The sequence below is a fragment of the Python bivittatus genome, unplaced genomic scaffold (assembly GCF_059951505.1).
Source record: "Python bivittatus isolate LINGU-HERP-01145 unplaced genomic scaffold, Pbiv_v1 ctg000580_np1212, whole genome shotgun sequence".
NCBI classification, from domain to species: Eukaryota; Metazoa; Chordata; class Lepidosauria; order Squamata; family Pythonidae; genus Python; species Python bivittatus.
Genome location: NW_028277087.1, coordinates 19,794,003 through 19,813,776, shown reverse-complemented (window position 1 = coordinate 19,813,776; position 19,774 = coordinate 19,794,003). Strand labels below are relative to the sequence as shown.

Sequence of the window (19,774 nt, the reverse complement as noted above, 5' to 3'; positions counted from 1 at the left end):
TTTATGCACCAGATGTCACTGTTTTTCACATGTTGCATCTCCCACCCATATGCTGTAAAATGCACTGAAGAATTTTCTAGCAAGTTCTTGTGGTTTCTTATCAATAAAGCCTTAGTTTGTTATTCTTGTACAGATTATTTACAATTTAGTATTACAATTGATATTCTGGATTTAATATGTATCATCCAGCTATTTAGGGAGGTCTTTGATGGATGCTCTCTAATAGCTATGAATCAAAGGCACTTCCACACCAGGATTCTGCGCTGCTCCAGGAATTTCTCTATTCTTTGTGATATCACACTGTCTTCTCTGTTTGGTGGCTGGGACAGTTTTGTATAAAAGGCAATCTTACTATTTATAGTGCTGAAGCTCTGCAGAACATTGAAGAGAATTTGCCTCATGCTGCCTTTTGATTCCTTATCTCAAATCAGCTTCTCCTATTTGCATAGGTTCATCATTAGAAGCAAACACTCATGTTGAGGAGGGGGAATTAGCAGGCAAAATGCATACAACATAAACTAAAGAATTAACAGGAGGCGGCACTGAGTGTCATTCTGTTCTCCTGTTGGACTAATGAAACCAACAGCTGATTGGCTGTTTGCGATCTTAACATTTCAAGATCAACAGGAGTGATGTAATGGGCTTCCCAGAGCCTTGGAAACAGGATGGAGCTTCATAAAAGATTACATACACAAAACATATGCACATTCCCTTTGTCAAGAAAACAAGTGGCTACCTCCCTAGTGTATCAGCTCTTGGTTAGCAAGAAGATGAAGAACTCTCAGCCCTAATGAACTTAGAGATAACTTGTGACTTTCTATGGGAGCAAGTGTTGAGGTAAACAGTGCACTGGAGCTTTATGCCTGGATCTTGGCCATCTCAACTTCATGCACAAGTTGGGATTGGCTTTTTTCACCAATTGTAGCCTCTTCCTCACTTGTTCCAAAGACAGCCTTTAATTTCACCTGGAGCCTCTCCTCCAAATACAGCTTTGTTAATTCAGGTTAAAGCTTAATATGTTCAGTATCCTGATGAGCTGCCCTCTGTCTAGTTGCTGGCTGGCATCGTGGTCAGTTGATTCTGCTTGTCCTTCCTATGAAGTTTACATTTCAGTTTTCATATTCTCTTGCAGGATTTGTGTTCTGAGTCACTTTGCCTCCTCTCAGGACTGATTGTAGAAGTCTGTATGTGATTGATTCTTTTCTGAGTCTGGAAGAGTCTCATGCAGTATAACTTGAAGCGGGTTCTCTCTTGCTTTCCTTTTTCTCTGGGAAAACTCTCAGATGCTTCCAACATATTCCTCCCTTGTCATTTAACTTCAAGGAGAGCATCTCTCCTATAGGAGACCATCAAAATGGAGGTAAAGGAGACCAATCCAAAGGCCACAGTGAATACACTGCTGTTCCAGTGTGAATCTGTAGACAAAATGCATGATTTTCAGCTCCATTTTGTAGATATCTTTAGACTTGTGGTAAGTCTGATCTCTGCCATAGCATCTTGCTGGCTCTTCATGTATCCATGCAGACACACACATCCTCAAAAAACCAACCTGTCAAAGGAGAAAGATGAGCTATGCGAAGACTGGTGTCATATCAAATGCTACGTTGGCATTGGAGGTGGAGTTTTAAACACTGTCAGGTCTCTGGGATGAAAAAGATTGTAAATGGAGCTGATGGTTTGCAGCTGAAATGAACAGACAGTAATTGGTTATTGAAGTTTGGTTGGCTTTATAAAATCTAGTAATACGCTGGTAAACCTGAGTTGCATTAGTATGAAGGCAGAAGGGAATATTGCCAAAAACAATTGTTTGGGCACTACTCTAAGAAATTGTCTGAAGAGGAGAAGGCACCACAGGACCCTCATTCTCAGGGCTGAAATCTCTTGATGGAGCTGAGGGTTATGGAAGAGAAGATGAAAGGTATAGCTGCCAGACAGAAAAGCCAGCAAACCTTGAGCTGCCAGTATGATTGATGGAGGGATGCTGGCCAGTATAACCTTAAGCCCTTTCTTAATTCTGAATTCAATAGTTTTAATATTTAACAGCATGGAAAGGTACAAACATGCTAGGCATGCACATATTATCATAGCTTGTTAAGAGATTGATGTTTAAAAGGGCTTTCAGCCAAAAGAGTGCAGAGAAAAAAGCGCTGAAAAACTGCTACTGGCTGAAATATTCCTAAGCAGGATGGATGAAAGAAGGGGAGAATGCAAAACAATTAGGGAAGTCAGGAAAATGAAACTGCTTGGCCGTTCTGATAAAGCTTGACAAAAATGGCTTCTGTCTCTGTTAAGTGAATAAATCGATATGAACTCAGGAGACCATGGAAGAAAGAGAGAGGAAGAGAGGCAGCCCAAAAGGAGAGAAACAATTGCTACATGCTACCTTGCAGTTTTGCACATATCCAATTTCCCCCTATTTGCCCAACAGAAAAAACAAATATGACATATTCCAAATTTTCTTATTACAATAATGGCCAACTAGAATTCCTACCCTTCAGTATACTTGTACAGAGGAAAAAAATCAGGATCAAAAATATTGCTTGATCTTTTAAAGATATGTGGATTTTTAAAGGATCTTCTCCCCTTTTTTCTCACTTCAGATTTTACTGTATTGGCAGGTCTCATTTGTTTCATTGTAGTGGGATGAAAACAGGGCAGTCAGCTTTTCTAGATCAAACATCTTCTTAATGAGCTGTCTGCATAGAGAAGGCATTTCAGCCATGAGCAGCCCCCTCTGAGGACTGACTTCCTGCAATCAAGAGATCTGGAAACATCATTTACTGTAAAAAGTTGCTACAGGTTTGTTGCAGAGCAATCTTAAAAATTGAATACATTTGGCTGGGCTACAAAATCCAGATTGGGTTGGAAGGAAGGAAGGCGGAAGGGACAGGAAGTTGTAGCTGCTCATTAAATTGAGTCAAAGTGAAATTTGAAACAACCAAACAGAGAAATTGGTTCTGAAAGATCCCACAACTTAATTTGCCACCAGATTTCATATTAAGACAATGTCAAGGCAGAACTATGTGCAAACAGTTTCTTGAGATTCTGCACCCATTCCAGGAAGAGGGGACTGTTGCATCAATGAGCTTCAACAAATCCTTGTAGTTGGTTCTCACCAATAGCAGTTACAATGGTACTACTTTAGAATGTTTTAAGTGGCAGAAGTTGCAACTGTATTTTAGCAGGTCCACCACAACTGGGCATCCTCCTCAAGGCCTAGAACCATTCTAGGGAAGAGCTGCAGAACTTGTTCCGAATGGAGGGCCACACTTGGCTTTTGGGTGCTAGCCTGGGGGAAGCCCTGCAATAAATAGTGGATGAAATCATGGGAAAAATCAGATTAGATTACATTGCATTATGTTTTATGTGGAATGTAATTTTATTTTTTGTTTTAAATGACTACAGTTAAAAATAGGGCCCTGCAGATCTTTGAAGGGATATCTGAGCAAAGGGCACTTTTGTATACCACTACAAAGCAAAGAAGAATCCATCATCAGTTTGGCAGAGCAGAGAAGCTGCATTACTTCACTCAGCAAAGTAGCTTCTACACATGCACAGTTTACATGCCAGTGCTGCTATTCACAAAGTGGATCAACCAAATTGAGGCAAAGTGGCGTGCTTTTGTAAGGCCCTTTCCCACACTGAGGCAACATGACGTATCATCATAAGCAAAGACCCTCTTTCAGGCAGATTACCTATGATCTGCACACCCACAGATAAAATTACGATTCTCCAAGAACAATTTCAACATTTTCCTCATTCTAACAAGTTAAAAATTACTGCTCTTGGATATTGTGGTAGAAAATGGCAGTCACCATAAAAACAGTAATGGCAGGGAGTATTTAGAGAGCATCGAGCCAGGACAGGGGTGGGAGTCTTTGGTGGCCAGAGGCTGCACTTAACATTTTGTATTAGCCTGAGAGCCACAGTGGATACTATTATACAATGAGGGTGATTGATTTATTTATATTTCAAATTTGGACCCCACCCATCTCACAAGAAAGGGATTGATAGTTATATGCCATCAAGTTGTTTTCGATTCCTAGTGACCACATAGCTTTTCTCTGATTTGGGGATAGGGAGTTTGGGGAGTGGTTCTTGAAGCTTATTATTATTAAGAAACTTGCACTACAGTTGTAATACGTTTCCTGCCTTGAATTTTTTTTTTCATCCTAGCGTTTTTCCCTTGAAATGATGAGAAATAATGCCACAAATTTTCAGAGATAATGGCCCAAGGCAGCTCTGGGGGTTGCAGAGAGGGGGCTGAGGGTCCACAGGTGGCCTGAAGCCACAGGTGAGACATTCCTGTTCTAGCTGATAAATAACACGTAACAAGCAAGCAAGCAAAGTCTATTCAATAAATCTTTTCCCTCATTCATTGCCATTTAGTTTAGTTTAGTTTGTTTCTGTTCCTAGCTTTCTGCAAGATTTCTGAGAATGGTGAAGTCCAGAGTAGTTCTGGTCCTGTTTTTCTGAGAAAAGTTCTGAAATCTGACCAATATAAAGACTCAAAAGACGAAAAAATTACTCCTGAAATTCCTTTTCTCTTAATCAAGTTCTCTTTGGTAATGAGCAGAGGTTTTCCACCAAATATAGCAGTTCGGGAGAACACAGGGTAGCCTAAAAAATAGATGGCACAGTGTTAATTAGTTGGAGGAGTAACAAGCAAGCCCATGCTCTGTGTCATCAGCCTAAACTTCAGGCAAAACATGGATTATACAAGAACATTGTTAATCTCTTGACAGGTTCTGAGATCAGAAACTTTAGGGTCTGAAGGAAAGACTAGGTTAACCTTCTCCAGATGCTAGTTCCTTGCTCTTGTTGTGCCTGGAACTGATGGAAATCACAACCTAACATCTGGAGGGCAGCAGGTTGGGGAAGGCAGAGCTAAATAGTATAAAGAATTCTGAGCTGGCATTGAAAACGAGTTCTCCTTGTCTTCTCCTTTAGTTACATGCAATAAAGTCAATCTTATGTCTTCTAAATATTTAATAAAAACGTATACCAACTTTTCCCCTTCAAAAGGGAATAACTCAAGCTGAATATAAAATATAGAAATAGGGATTAAAAATAACCCATTGTTAAGATCTAATCACTCGGTTAAAACCAGCAAAACAGCAACAGCACAAAAAGGCTAAACTGACAATAAATAAACAAAGCAGCATCAGCTTCTGGCAAGTCGGTTTCAAACAGAGGGCTGTCCTTTTTCAGGCGGCCCATCCTGCGTGGAATGGAACAGTGGAATGGAACAGTAATTGCTGCTTAGCGAGCCGCACAAAGCCGCTGTGGTGGCCAGGCCTGCTAAAAATACCACAGCTTGGCCTTTCTGCTTTTGCTGGGATTTATAGAGCAGTAACACCTGTGTGCTGCTGCTGCTGCTATTATCCAAGCCCCTGATCTCCAGGCCCTGACATTTTCCATTTTTTCCCAATTCTGCAGATAGAATTCAGTGCCTCCTCTTCATTCTTTTTTTATGTATACACATGGGTTTGTTTCTGTGCTTGCTTTATTTGGGTGTTGATGGAAACCTGGGACAAAGGATACAATTGTCTCCAAGGATGAAGAGAAATTTTGTCCTGAAACAATTCCGTGGGCCTTGTCATGAAAAAAATCGCATACATTTGTCAGCTTTTAGCAGTCTTGTCATTTGTGATGCAGAAAAAAAAAAAAAAACAGTAGTGAGAATGACCTAATAGAATTCTAGCAGAGGAATGATATCATGGCTCAGTAGCAGAACAGCTCCTTTCTTCCTGAGCATCTTCTACCCAGGTAGACCTGGAAGGGACTGTCTGAAACCTTGTAGAGCTGCTGCTAGCCAGAACAGACTATCTTTGGCTAGATAGATCACTAAGGCACCATTCTGTATTCTATGAAGAATGGTTTTCAAATCCACTGTAAGTTTTGTTTTTTTTTAAACACATCATTTCCTATCTGGTATGGAATTATTATATAAATTAAATTAAAACTGCAACTTTATGCAAATTTCTCTGAGGGTTAGCTCAATCAGCACAGGCAACTTACTCGTGAATAAACATATTTAACCCTGCACATTATATTTTAATTAAACTGCCTGACTCTTTAAAGGAAACCTGACTGAGAATTGGGAGTGGGTGGGTGTTGATGACAATGGCTCAGTTAAATGTGAAGGGGTGGGGCTCTAAGACTTGGTAGCCATAAAAGAAACATTTTTCTGTTTGTCCTATGTACACTACTGAGCTATATCACCCTAATTTTTTTCCCATACATACGTCTTAGGGTATTTTGCATACTGTTACTACTTTCACTCCCCAAACCCTCTGAAACAGTTTCAGCCCACCTTTGGTGTCCTCACTGCTGTTGATCTTGAAACACAAGATATCACATGAGTTATAAGTGTGCTATCCCCCAAGGCCAGCATCCTGCCAGTGTCCTCCCCTTTTCCTCATTTACAGTTCACGTTGTTTGGCACTTAATGCTTTGCAAAAAATCTCAACACTTGCAGGAGGAGGAAGCTTCTAACCTAATAAGCCACCATCCCTCTGCTCAGTATAATACAGCTGATAAATGCTTTTCATGAGCTTCATACTTCAAGGAAGAGAAAGAATTTGGGAGCAGGGAAGTAGGATAAGGAAAGAATTCCCGTCAATGAGAAAACTGTTTACCCAAAGCTGTATTCATGGGCTGTAGTATAACCCTACTGAATGGCAACTGAGCTAGAAGTTAGTTGGCTAAATGGAGATAAGAATGTGGAATCACATGGGCATTGAGCTTAACTGGGCGCAGTGTAAATGCAAAAGTCCTTGGGATTCTCTGAGCTTGGTTCTTTTCTTGCAAACGTTTCATTACCCAGCTAGGTAACATCTTCAGTGCTAAAATGGGATGAGGTTTGCTCTCTATTTATCTGCTGTGGCCTGCTTTGCCAGTGCTGGTGGGGGTGGGGGTTCTGTTTTGCTCATCTGGTAGTTCATTGATTAGCATCTGTTAACTGTTTGTAAACATGTTTGTACACATGACAGTGTAAATGCCATGTGTGAAGCTACCCTAGCTATGTAGATTCTAAAATGTAATTGGTTGTTTGTTACATTTTCTATTTTGCTTTCCAACTTTCTGTCTGAAAATCCAATCCCAGAACAATAGAATATGTTAAAGCCTATTTTTTAAAAACTGGTTTTAAATATCCAGTAATCAGGAGTTGAGGTGTATGGGTGGATAAATGTGCATACATGAACAAGTATCAAAGACAAGCTTGAAGTATCTCTGTATGCATAGTGCATTGAGGTTGTGGCAATGAATGAGGGAACATTTCACAAAGCCTTCTCCATCCAATGTTTGTTTTTGTTTCAGCCCTCAGAAACAAACCCATTTAGGCCTCCTGCCATTGAGACGAAGCAGTTAAACGGGGCAGAGTTTAAAGGGCCAAGCAGCTCTTTCCCTGCTCTGTGATATGCCAGCCACTGGGTGACGCAAGGGCTGGAGACTCCAACACAACGCCCAAGTTGCACCTGCGTAAAAGGCGCTAGCGGCGGAGGCACAGCCATAACAGTACTACCCAGGCAGTCGTCTCTTTTCGAGGCAGCCACCTAGTCTCCCCAGAGCGGCTCCTGCAGTAGCTGCCAGCAGTCACACGAACACACACCCCAGCTGCTGCCGCCGCCTTTCCTCTCTCCTTTTCCCCACATCCTCCAGTTTTGAGTGCTGAGCTAATCCGCCCTGCGAGCTAGCTAGAATGTCGTCGCTGCCGCCGGATCTCCAGAGCTCCGAGGAGCATTGGGCTGGGGACGGCGCGGAAGATGACAATACAGCCGGAGTGTCTCCAAGGCGCTGGGAAGGCGAAGGCGCACAGGCACCGGCAGCGGCATTCAGCGCCGCCGAGGAACCACCGCCCGTTGCCATGGCAACTGCATCTACAGGTAAAAGGCGAGGTACCGAAAGATGCTAAACAAAGGGCCGCACGCATCCTGCGCCTATTCCAGCGCTAAGGGCAGTATAAAATAGAGGCCTCAGAAAGAGATGGGGGAGAGGAAATTTGGTTTCCTTCCAAAGTTCCATAATGCTCCTTTTAATTCATAATTATGCATTTTAGTCTTTTATACAGATTTTCAATACATTAACAGGTGTAATGCTTTAGTTAGAAACATTGAAATTCTCCCACTTGTCCACTGTTGTGTGTTCTGTGAATGGATAGACGTCATTTTAGAGATATAAACATCAATGTGTACTATAAGTTTTATTTAAATTTAATTTAAATGTGGTGAGCTTTATTTGAAAGAGAACTGGCTTAAACTGAGATTGGGGTGTTTTTTGTTCCCATAGGTTATGACTACTTCCCTTTGCTCTGATACAATGATTTTCATACGTATTTATTTTCTCCTTTGACATGGGTGAGTGTGTGTGATAGATTTCTGTAGATTGCAAATAGACAGACTGTTGGTCTACACTTACTTTCTGGACCGTGCAGATGGCCCTCCTCTGAATGTGAAATTTAAAATCTAAAGAAGATTTGCTGTGCATTTTTTCACAGTGACAGAGTTGTCTTTAAACAAAGGATTTTCCTGTGTTTTAACCTTTTATTCTGTTTTTAATTTCCACTTGCGAAGAAACAGATTGATGCCCCTTATGCAATCTTGCGGTACTAAACTTGTATGAAACAAGTTGAGGAGTGGGAGTGGCTGGGAGAAATGATGAGATCCAGTTATGCAATGCAATGCCTGTTAACTACCTTAGGAACTGTATTATTGGGCTGAGTTTTCCTCTCCCTGATCTCCTGACCTCATTCTGCAAAGGATGCTTAACAGGGATGTATACGTACAACTAGCTATGCTGCTCTGAGCATATATACATTGGGGAAGAGGCTGGTTCTCTGTTGTAAGCCCACAACACGATCTTTTGAAAAAATGATTTTCTTTTTTCACCCATTCTTTGTGCTTATTCTGAATAGTAAAGTAAAACCTGAGTACCTGTGCACTAATGTGGAGAGATGTTCAACTGTTGGATGAGTTGGATGGCCATGCAAGGTGGCAAATTAACTTACACTGAATACAGATTTCTTAAAAAAAAAACACATGTTGTTTGGTAGCCTCTAATTAGAAATGAGACTCCACACTGAAGAGGAAAGGGAGGTGGCAAGCATATCAAAGGAGAAACGAGATCTTTAGGTGGATTTCATGGAAGGTTAGTTTCTGGAGGGGTGGGATGGAAAAGTCAGGGAGAAAAGCCCCCAGACATCTAATTAATATTCCCTTGTGGCAGGAAACCTGACACTATCAAAGCCTACAAGTTCATAGAAACCAAGAGAGGTGGTTTTTGTAATTTCAGCCTCAATCTCCACAATCTTTTTCTCTTTTTTTGTCAATGCATTAAAAAGCAACAAGGTCTTGTAGTACTTTGCAGACTAACAAATGTGTTTTGGCACAAGGCTCTTTGCTATTTGTGCTGCAACAGATTAACATAGCTACCTTTCATCCCAAAATGATTGCTTTCATTCCTCTGATTAAAACTTTCTAAATGGATTCTAAGGAAAGCACTTAAAAGAGACTTATCTTCCAGTCCTTCTGGACATTGTTCCTTCAAAGCAATTTGTTTAGGAAATTCTTTACTATATGTCAGCTAAATCTGAAAACTGGAGAAAGGGGCGGTCATTTCATTACTTCTGGTTAAATCAATGTCTTTTGAAAAAGCCTACTACAGCATCATAGTTTGTTGGTTGGTTGTATTTCTTTCTTAGCAGCAGGGTTATATGTTTACAGGAGCAGAAGGCTGGGATGTTGTTTAATTGCTGCAATTTCTAGGCCTATGGCATTTAATACATGCATTCCAATATCTCTAAGTACCCTCGGAATGTATCAATACACACTTGAATTTGGAAGAAGGGAATAAACCAATTTGTTCCGTACCCTAATGTAATATTAATTCAAAGTAATAAAGGTACAATTCCTACTACTACTCCAGGTCTACTGGAGCTCGGTGGCCAATAAACTTAAATAAATAAATAAGTTCTCTTGGGAAATGTTTTGTTTATCTTTGTAAACAAACATTTTTCAAATCACTTTTTGAAAGCATTTCATATGCAAGCTACCTCATGATATGAACCATTTACTGATTTTTTTTTAAAGTATTTTCTGCCATTCTATAAAGTCATGTGTTATACCTACATACTTGTATATTTACATGACATATGTGGTAGTTCCAAATATTGAATCATTTTTTAAAATTCAATAACAGATGCTATTCTGAGCACACTAGTTAGGAATTAAGCCCCAATAAATTTAGTGGTGTTTAAGAGTTAAGTTTCTTTCAGATTGCAGCCCTAGTAAAATAACTTATTCCATTACAGAGCTGATGATGATTACAATAATTTAGTCACTGCTGCTTAGTTTTTTGGGATTAGTGTTGTATGGCTTTTACAAACCAAAGTTTAATTATTATTATTATTGCTTCATATTTATACTTGTTAAGGTACTGTAAGCATTTTGGTAGGGTTCACATTCAAAGCAGGATATAAATATGCAAAGTAAATAATACATACTGAGGAAATTTTACAGAGCAAATGAAATAATCAAACATGCAAAACTAAGTTGCCAATACACTTTCATTCTTTCGCTCTGACTTTTATGCTGACTTTAGCATTATGATAAGTTTTTCTAACACTGAAAAGCTCACCGCTGAAAAGTCTGGCTTCAGTGTGGTTATCAGAGGATGGGATCAAGGCAAGTTCTCTGTTACAATATCTGAGAGTCCTCACCATAGGGTGTGGCTTCATGATGTCTCTTGCCCTGCCATTTCATGTGGGAAGTAGCATATAAAGATTAGGAAGTTCGTAACATCTTATAGATCAGAACCTCTATTGTGCTTATGGAGGACTTTTATAAGGTATCCTCTTTTTCAGAAATATCCCATGCAGAGCTGTATCCCAATCGCAGAGCACATACATTGCATGCTGGAATCTCTAGTTAAAAGGCACAGGTTAAATGAGGGTTCCCCAAAGTGGTCAATATCAACCCCTAAGGGTCAATGGGATTATCCAAGGGTTAATAGATGGCTAGGGGTCAAAAGGGGGTCAGTAAATGGCTGGGGGTCAATAGGTTGTTGATAAATGATGGAAGGTTGATTGGGATCAATTAATCTTTTGGGGTCTCTGTAGAGCTCCATGCCAGTCCCTAGTCCTGATGGTGAGGTGGTTAGTGTAAGACAGTGTTACCTAGAGTTGGAGGGTTGGATGGCCAGCTGCCAGTGACAGCAGCCTTGAGTTGTTGTCGTTGTTGTTGTTGTTGTTGTTATTTTTACTTGTACTATTAAAGTAGTATTAAATTATTTTCATATAATAAATGTTTGGGGGTCGATAAACAATCTGAAACTTCATGAAGGGGTCAATAAGCTAAAGAGTTTGGGGACCTCTGGGTTAAAGAGACACATGACTGAAATCATGGAGAGAGTTGCTACTAGTTGTATTTGTTAGACAAGTTTCAATGTGTAAACCAAATGATAAAAGAGGTACATTTAACATAATAATATGAAGTGGTGTGATATCCCCAAGAACTCTTACTTTGCTTACAGGTCCAGCAGAATTTTCATAGCTCTTCCAGTTTTCATCAGAATCTATTCCTTTTATTTGGTTTCCTCCTTCTATCTTACATCTAAGGATTTCGAGCTGATAGTCTCATGGTTGCTGCCTCTTTAAAATTATTCCTGGTTTTAACAGCAGATAGTAAGAGAAGTAGGTATTCCAGATTGATTGGAGATCTACCAATGGACCCTACTCCAACTTCTGCCAGCCCTGCTTTAATTCATATATTAACCAACTAGATTCATTAATGAATTAACACCAGCTCAATGGTTGAGTGCATCAGATTATAGGCAATTTCATTTAGACTAGGCAAACATTTCTCCTCCTCGTCAGGGTAGATGGTATTACATTCTGTGCAAGAATGGTCTGACAATATAAAATGTAAGGATGAATTTTCACTAGAGGGGTAGATCCATTTCTGTTTTATAGCTCTGAGGCCTTAATCAGAAATGTGGAGAAACATGCAGAGATGGATTTTTAAGACAAGTCAGTTTTTAGCTCTCCATCTGAGAGCTTTGTGCATTTTTCTTCCAGTCCTTAATTCTAATAGCATATATAATTTGAGACATTTAAAGAAAATTTAAAGAGTTATAAATGATTTCAAAGTGTACAAATAATTTCAAGTTAAATAAAATTAGTCCAAAATCTCCACGCAAACTCTATTCATGAAACAGGAAGGAAAATTTTCTCTATCCACTTATTTTAAAATGCATAATTTCTTTGAGTCAAATCTTGGTGACTTAATGGACCTGCTCATGTAGTTTTCTTGCCAACAATATTGAAGCAGTTTGCTATTGATGTCTTTCAGGAAGTTTTTTCAACTTTCAGGGGTGTCCACAGGATATGGTAAAAAAAAGTCAAGATGGTGTGACACATTAAAAACAGGCAAGGCTTCTATCACATCATTGTGGCTGGTATCTTGTCTTTTTTTGTCATACCCTACAAGCATCCCTATCAAATTCTCAGTCCCACTTAGAGCCCTGGTATTTTCTGGTAGTCTCCCATTCAAACACTAACCATATCCAATTCTGCTTACCTTTTCAAGATTAATTAAGAACAGTGATGCATAAGGTACACTATGCATAATGTTGTCAATATTTAGATAGGAAATTTCCCCCTCCAACTGTCCTTTTTCTTAATTAAGAAATCTAAACATTTTTGTCACAGACCATACCCAGAATTATGAAGAGCTCTATCTTAATTTTTTAAATAACTTTCTCAAGGGGTATGCATTTGGAAAGAACATTTAAACCCAATAACTGAATCCCTAAAATAAACTATCTTAAATTGTAAAGTTGTGCCAGTATATTTGCTCCAATCAATAAACAGGGAATTTGTTGTCAACTTACTATAGTATTCCAATCTTGGAAGGGCCATTGCTTATTTTTAGAGGACTGGTTTAGCAGGTCCAAGGTCTCACATTATATGCTTTTAGTGTTATATCTCTTAGTAATTCTTAAGTGTAACAGTATCACTAATAGCAACAGACATTGGAATACTAGAAATTTTTTAAATATTTCCCAGATACAGTGGTACCTCGGTTCACGAACTTAATTCATTCCGCGACTCTGGTCACGAACCGAATTGGTCATGAACCGAATCAAATTTTCCCATAAGGTTCAATGTAAATACGGTTAATCCGTTCTGACCCCTACGAATGTGGTCGCCAACCAATTTTTGATTGCGTCCCGAATCAAATTTCCTCATAAAGTTCAATGTAATTACGGTTAATCTGTTCTGAACCATTTTTTTTTTTTTTAAAACCGCAAAAATATGACACAAAGTACAGTACAAAGAGAGAGAAAGCTAACCTTGCTCGATGCGACTTCTGGCATGGAGGACAGGAAGGCGAGTGGGGAGGCGGTTACTGCTTGGAGGGAGAGTCCCCCTCCCTACAGGAAGCCGCAACCACGTGTCACGGGAGGGAAAATGGCCGTGGATCCTGTTCGTCACCCGATGCGGAGTTCGCGAACGGAGGCAAAATTTTGCAACCGGAGCTGTTCATGAACCGAATTGTTCGTGAACAGAAGCATTCATGAACCAAGGTACCACTGTATCTTCCTCAGTCTGCAGCTGAAAGCTTGGTGGGGTGAGGCTGATATTGCATATCTGGAATTACATGAGACCATAATTAAGTGAGCTCTTTAGAACAGTAGCAGAAGATTTGCTTGGAATTTAGGCTAAATGGATTAGATTAAATATGCATGTTAAAACAGTATACATTCACTCTGATTAAGACTGTTGTCAACTGTGCATTTATCTCAAGAGCAGATCTCATTGCTCAAACAGACAAACTCTTTAGCAATAAACAGCATTTCATGATTTCATTCAGTGTTGCAGGAACCTCCCTCCACATTTTAAAAAAAATCAAAATATTAATTTTGATCAAAAATACCATTTCACCTAAGAACTTGCATGACTTGGCTAATTCATGAGATTTTAATCATGTTTAATTTTTAAAATTAGGATAATTTTTTAAAATTTGAAGTCCTTAAGCCTTATGTTCTGGTGAATTTTGGCCTTGAAACAGGAAACTTTTAAAATTTGCATAGGATTACCCTCTTAAGGTTTTCACTGTTACAGTTTTATATCCAAAATATATAGCTATGTGCTAAATAACTTTGGAAGGGAAAATGACCTAAACAGCTTTCCCTTGTGCATGTTCATGTGACAACAATATACCTTCAGCACAGAAGTAGAGACTGTAATAAGTCTGGGCAGTGTTGGGCTTCAAGGTTTAGTGATTGTGGTCTAGACAACAGATTTCCTGACATTTCACCAGCACCTGTGCCTGGCATCTTCAGAGGCAAGGTTATCTGCTATACAGTTCACAGACAACTGAGCAGGGACTAACTGGGTTTCTGCCTTTGTAGCCAGGTGTGCTGACTTCTGATTGGTCCTTAGCTGAGCCAGTTTCCAATTGATGCAGGTTGGTGATTCATTGGTTCTTTGTGCCTGATCCTGATTGGTTGTTTTGGTAGTGTTGGTTCTTGATTGGTCCTTTGTTCATGCCAGCTTCTGATTGGTCTGCTGATCCCTGATTGGTTCTTTGTGCTGGGTTCTGGTTGGTTAATCTGAGCAGATGAGTCCTGATTGGGTCCTTGTCCAGGCAAGTTTCTGATTTGCCCATTTTGGGAGCTGATTCCTGGTTGGTCTTGCTTTTGGGCAAGATCTTGGTGTGGTGCAGGGCAGATAATCAGGCTTTGTTTACCTTCAGACTTCTTTTTTTTCTTGTTGAAGCTGTTGGGATGTTTGTGGATTTCAACAGCTTTTTGGGGCAGGAATATATAATAGTTTGATGTTGTTGACAGCACTTGGATGTGTTGTTCTCTAAGATGGGCAGCCATACAAATCTTTTAAATGAAAATAAATAAATAAATAAAATTTTGATCTCTCTTTTGGAGAAGTCTTTTGTAGGTCTCCATCATTAGTAGTAAAGTAATTGAATGTTAGTGACAGCCTTTATGCTAGTATGTCCCATTCCCATGCTATGTTCATTAATGTATCCCTTAAAATAACCCCCCATCAAGAGCTCTTGTAGAGCAGGCATTGCAATACAAATGTATTTAATGTGTGATTTGATTTATATGATTGTGCATTCTTGATTCTTAAATTTTAATCAAAAATCTGAACTGTGAAACGTTGAAGAGTTGACATCTCTTGCTTCCATACAGCTGTTATAGAATTAATAAAGAATGCATTAGCTTAGTAAAATACAAATTTTAAGCAGACAGTGGCATACCACTGCTCATATAAGATGTCTGATCCTTTTTTAGAAAATGGCAATTTCAAGCATAGATTCATCTTCTCTCCCTTCCTCCCTCTTCCCACCTCAATGAGTATTTGTTTATTTCAAATGAGAGACAAAAATAATAAAAAAGCAGTGTCAGACTGGTCATGCAATTTCCAGAGATTCTTTGCCAGCAACACAGAGATGCTAGATAATTTTCTCTGTGTCATGCTACCCATTACACCATCTGCACTTGAACATTCTTATTTATTTATTTTATTCAGGGATGATAATTTTTTTAAAGAAGCACAATACTTCTATACATGTGCTGCAGACTGATTCCATTCTTTTGAAACTGATTTTTAAAGTACATTTATATGAGTTTCTACGAGCTGAATTCATATATTATACTGAATCAAAATGTGCTTTGCTTTTGGTGGCTTAATTTATTGTATGAACTCAGCCATTGTGCATTGAAAATATAAGTATCATTCCTTTTGACCAAGGGATTGGGTATACCCTAGCACCAATTAAGCCCTATGACTTTATTTGTCAGGCAGATGTCTAAACAACATGTTTGTGGCAACTTGAATAAGCATTCTACAATTAGCAGGAACCAGCATGGGTTTCTTGCAAACAAGCTGTGCCAGCCTAACCTTATTCCTTCTTTGACAGAGTTATTAGCTTAGTAGATCACCATAGGCATAGTGTACCTGGATCTCAGAAAAGCCTTCAACAGAGAGCCTCATGATATTCTCCTTCATAAAATGATCAAATACAGGCTGGATGATGTCATTGTTAATGGCTTCACAGTTAGCTGAATGATCACACCCATAGATCGTTCCTGAATGGCTCCAGCTTGGCGGGAAGTATTGAGTGGAATGCCACAAGACTCTGTCATGGGCCCTGTGGGGCTCAACATTTTCATCAGTTACTTGAATGAGAGAGTTGAGGGGACACTTATAAAGTTTGCAGATGACATTAAGCTAGGAGGGATGACTAATACTATAGATGAAGAGAGAAGATTTGAAAAGATGTAGACAAGCAAGCAGTGGGCTAAAAAGAAAAGGATGGAATTTAATAGGAAGAAATGTAAAGTTCTTCATTGGGGTAGGAAAATGTAAGGCACACTTATAGGATAGGGAAAACCTGGGATGGCAGGAATACTTGTGAAAGGGAGCTGGATAGTTTATGTTCTATTATTGAGATAATAGAACATAAGTTAACAGTATGATGCACCTGCTAAAAAGGCAAATTAACAGGAACACAGAGTCCAGATCCCATGGAGTAATTGTTCTACTCTACTCTACTCTGGTCAGGCCTGAGTACTGTGTCCAGTTCTCTGCACCACAGTAAGAGGAAAAAAAAAAAAAAAGGCAGTGACAAATTTGAATGAGTTCCAAGGTCTATTGAGATGGTGAAAGCAAGCCCTATGAAGAACAGCTGTAATTGAGGAGAAATATGATAGCAGCCTTCAAATATCTATCGAAGAGGTCTCACACAGCACGCTTACCCTCGGTTGCTTCAGAGGAGGAACTTCCTGCACAAGTTGTTAGCCAGAGGTACAAGCTACCACCCAAAGTAGTATATATTTTCCTTCACTGGAGGTCTTCAAGCAGAGGTTGGATGATCATCTGTCTGAGATGCTGTAGTGAACCTGCACATAACAGGGGATTAGATTACATAACTTCCAAGGTACTTTCCAATCCTATGAATTTAGGATTCTATTTCTGCCCCTACAGTTGTTTAGTTTTTAAAATAATAAATAATATATATTGTAGTCCATCTTTCATGATTTGCAGCCTCTGAAAATCAGTTTACAGAGAAGAAAGTAGGCGTTTGTACAAACGCGCATATGGGCTACAGAAGTCCAGATGACCCCTAGGTGGCAGCAAAGATGCAGAGAAAACTTTAGTTCTCTACTTTAGTCCAGTGGTGGTCTTGATCTTTGCTTGTGTGATCTGGTAACTCTAATAAACACTCAGTAAGCTTGAAAGTGTAAAGTAAAAGTTACAAACTTAATGAACTGCAAGCAATAAGGTATTTTAGAGCTCAAGCCTAATCCTCAGAGCAATCTAGAATCAACATGTCATTTAAATTTAGAAAGAAATACTTAAGTTCTTAGTTGTAGCTCTGGCTTTATCTTGTTTTAACTTTCTTACAATACACTTTCTTTTTAAGAGAACTATTTCATTTTACTATTTTACTATTCTACTGTTATTTTATTGTATTTTATGGTACGTTATGTGTTACAAGCTGTTGAGAGCCAGTTTGGCCTAGTGGTTAAGGCTCCAGGTTAGAGAGCAGGAGACTGTGAGTTCTAGTCCCACCTTAGGCGTGGAAGTTGGCTAGCTGACTTTGGGCCAGTTACTTGCTCTCAGCCCCCCAGTCCACCCCGATGTCAGGCTGGGGCAACAAGCCAGTCAGCCAATTCCTGCCACAACCAATGGATTGACATTCGGTTGATCTGAAAAAAAGCAGACCTTGCAACTGCAGGAAAAATGCTAAGAAGAGAGATAGTCTAGAATCAACATGTCTTCTCTTGAAAGCAGTAATAAGGAGGCCAGACTTATTTCCCTGGGGTGGGAGTTTCAAAAGCTTTTGTGTAGAAGTAGAACGGTCAAGACTACACTACATTAGAATTCTCTTGAGTGTAAAGGCTCATCAATTTTAAATATATACATTTAAATTGCTTTAAAACAGGTTCACTAAAGTAGCTTCCCCCAAAGACTCCAAATAATTAGAAGTATTCTTTCAATAATTTCTACAGTGGCCACATAGATCTCGTCTTCAACCATTTAGTGTTCTGTGTCTGTGCCATTCCCAAGGGCCATAAAATGGCACCCCTCACCTGAGATCATTACTGACCTCCAGTCTATGTGTGTGGTATTCGTTAGCAGTTGCTTTCTTTCCTAAAGGCATTTCCAAGTTCTCTTCAAATATGAGAATAGGAACAGTGGCTTCTCAGATTCAGGCACAAGCAAGGCCTGGCACAAAACATTTTGCTGCCTGAGGGAGAACAGCAAAATACCTTTCCTGTCTTCCATCTGGCTGAGATGCAAAGTAGCAAAGTGCTTCAAATTACTTTTTGGCAGTAAAAAATCAGTCCTAATGAGTTAAACAACTAATCCTTGGTTTTGCTTTATGACTCCTAAAAAGTGAGGGTGGGGGTAACCAAACAAACAGCTCTCTTCATTCTTCTCAATGGAATAGCCAAGTCTAATGTTGTTAAGAAATAGTACTTGCCCGATTAATACTGGGTACCACAGCATAATTTAAAAGGTTTTCCAATCCTTCATGAATCTTTGTCTGTCATGTAATGACCACAGTGCTGAGGTTTGTGAGAGTAAAAATGCTGGTGCAGGGCTTAAATCATACTGTCTTTTGCCATTCCTGAGTCTCCCTGTTGAAGAGAGTTTCATTTACCATTAACAACAAACCATTATTGTTCACCGAAACTCCAAAGGATCCTTTAATCCTGGTTCAATAGCAAGCTGCAATATTATGAGGATGGCTATCTCTATTTGCAATTCAGTACTATTGGGCCAAGAGATAATGCAGTATTTTTGCTTGGTGATTCTCATGCACTAATGTGTTTTCTTCTTTGTTGTAATTGAATTTAATTGTAACAAGTCAGGTCTGTGTGGATTATGGAGAAAATGATTATAGACACTCCTAGAAGGATTCCTCCCACTATGGCTGGTTTAAAGGAAGAAAAATTGAATCTATAGCACCCAGGAGAAAAAGAAAATACTGACAAATGTAAGGGTGTTTTTTTTTTTTTGAGTTGTATGTGAGATTATACAGTATTTACCAGGGGAGACAACATGATCCATTTACAGGAGTAGCTGTCTCATTTTTTAAATGCCTGGAAACAAAATCTATGCCCTTCCTCACTATTACTACACATAGCTAGAATTTTTAGTTGTTCCCCAGTGTACTTGCTTATTGCTTCAACATGTTTTATGATCCTCATTTAGATTTGGCAGAGAGGTTAACAAAGAAAGGGGTTTTATTATAAAAAATTGGAGAGAAACTGGAATCTCAGGAGTCAACTTTTTTTTCTCTTCTGTATAGGGAAAATTGCAATAAATTTATCTTTTGGGTGCGGGGGGTGGGGAGAGGCTCCAAGTAGATGAATTTCCATGTCCAGGATGGGAAAGAAGGAGTAGGTTGTATATGCATTTGTGGGTGCATGCACACACACACATTGAAAGCTATAATACCTGAGGATCTTAGAGCTCTTTTGTGCATCTTATTATCAAATAATCCTTTCCTATTCTTACTTATTCTACCAGCCAAAAGTCTGTGGGCAAGAGTGTAATAGTGCAAACCTGGATTTTAGGTTCAAAGTCTAGGCCTCATATACCTCAAATGCTATCTTGAGAGTCACAGGGGATGGGACACCAGCAAATAGGCCAGATCTAGGCCAGATCTGGGCCAGTATGGGCATGACAGGATCCATCAAGATGCAGGATCCACTATCTTTTCATTTTAAAAAA

The 19,774-nt window shown here is 39.3% G+C and overlaps 1 protein-coding gene across 3 annotated transcripts in view; it reads left to right on the top strand.

The window, feature by feature from the left end:
- The first annotated feature begins 7,485 nt into the window (after window positions 1-7,485).
- RTN1 (reticulon 1) overlaps window positions 7,486-19,774 on the top strand; it is a 126,666-nt gene continuing 114,377 nt past the window's right edge. For 2 of the 3 annotated variants that reach the window (XM_088149717.1, XM_088149715.1), the window contains exon 1: window positions 7,489-7,889. In XM_088149717.1, coding sequence (XP_088005843.1) covers window positions 7,706-7,889 — 184 coding nt within the window. In that variant the 5' untranslated portion in view covers window positions 7,489-7,705. Of the gene's footprint in view, window positions 7,890-19,774 lie in introns of all 3 variants that reach the window. The other variant, XM_088149713.1, reaches the window with a different exon arrangement.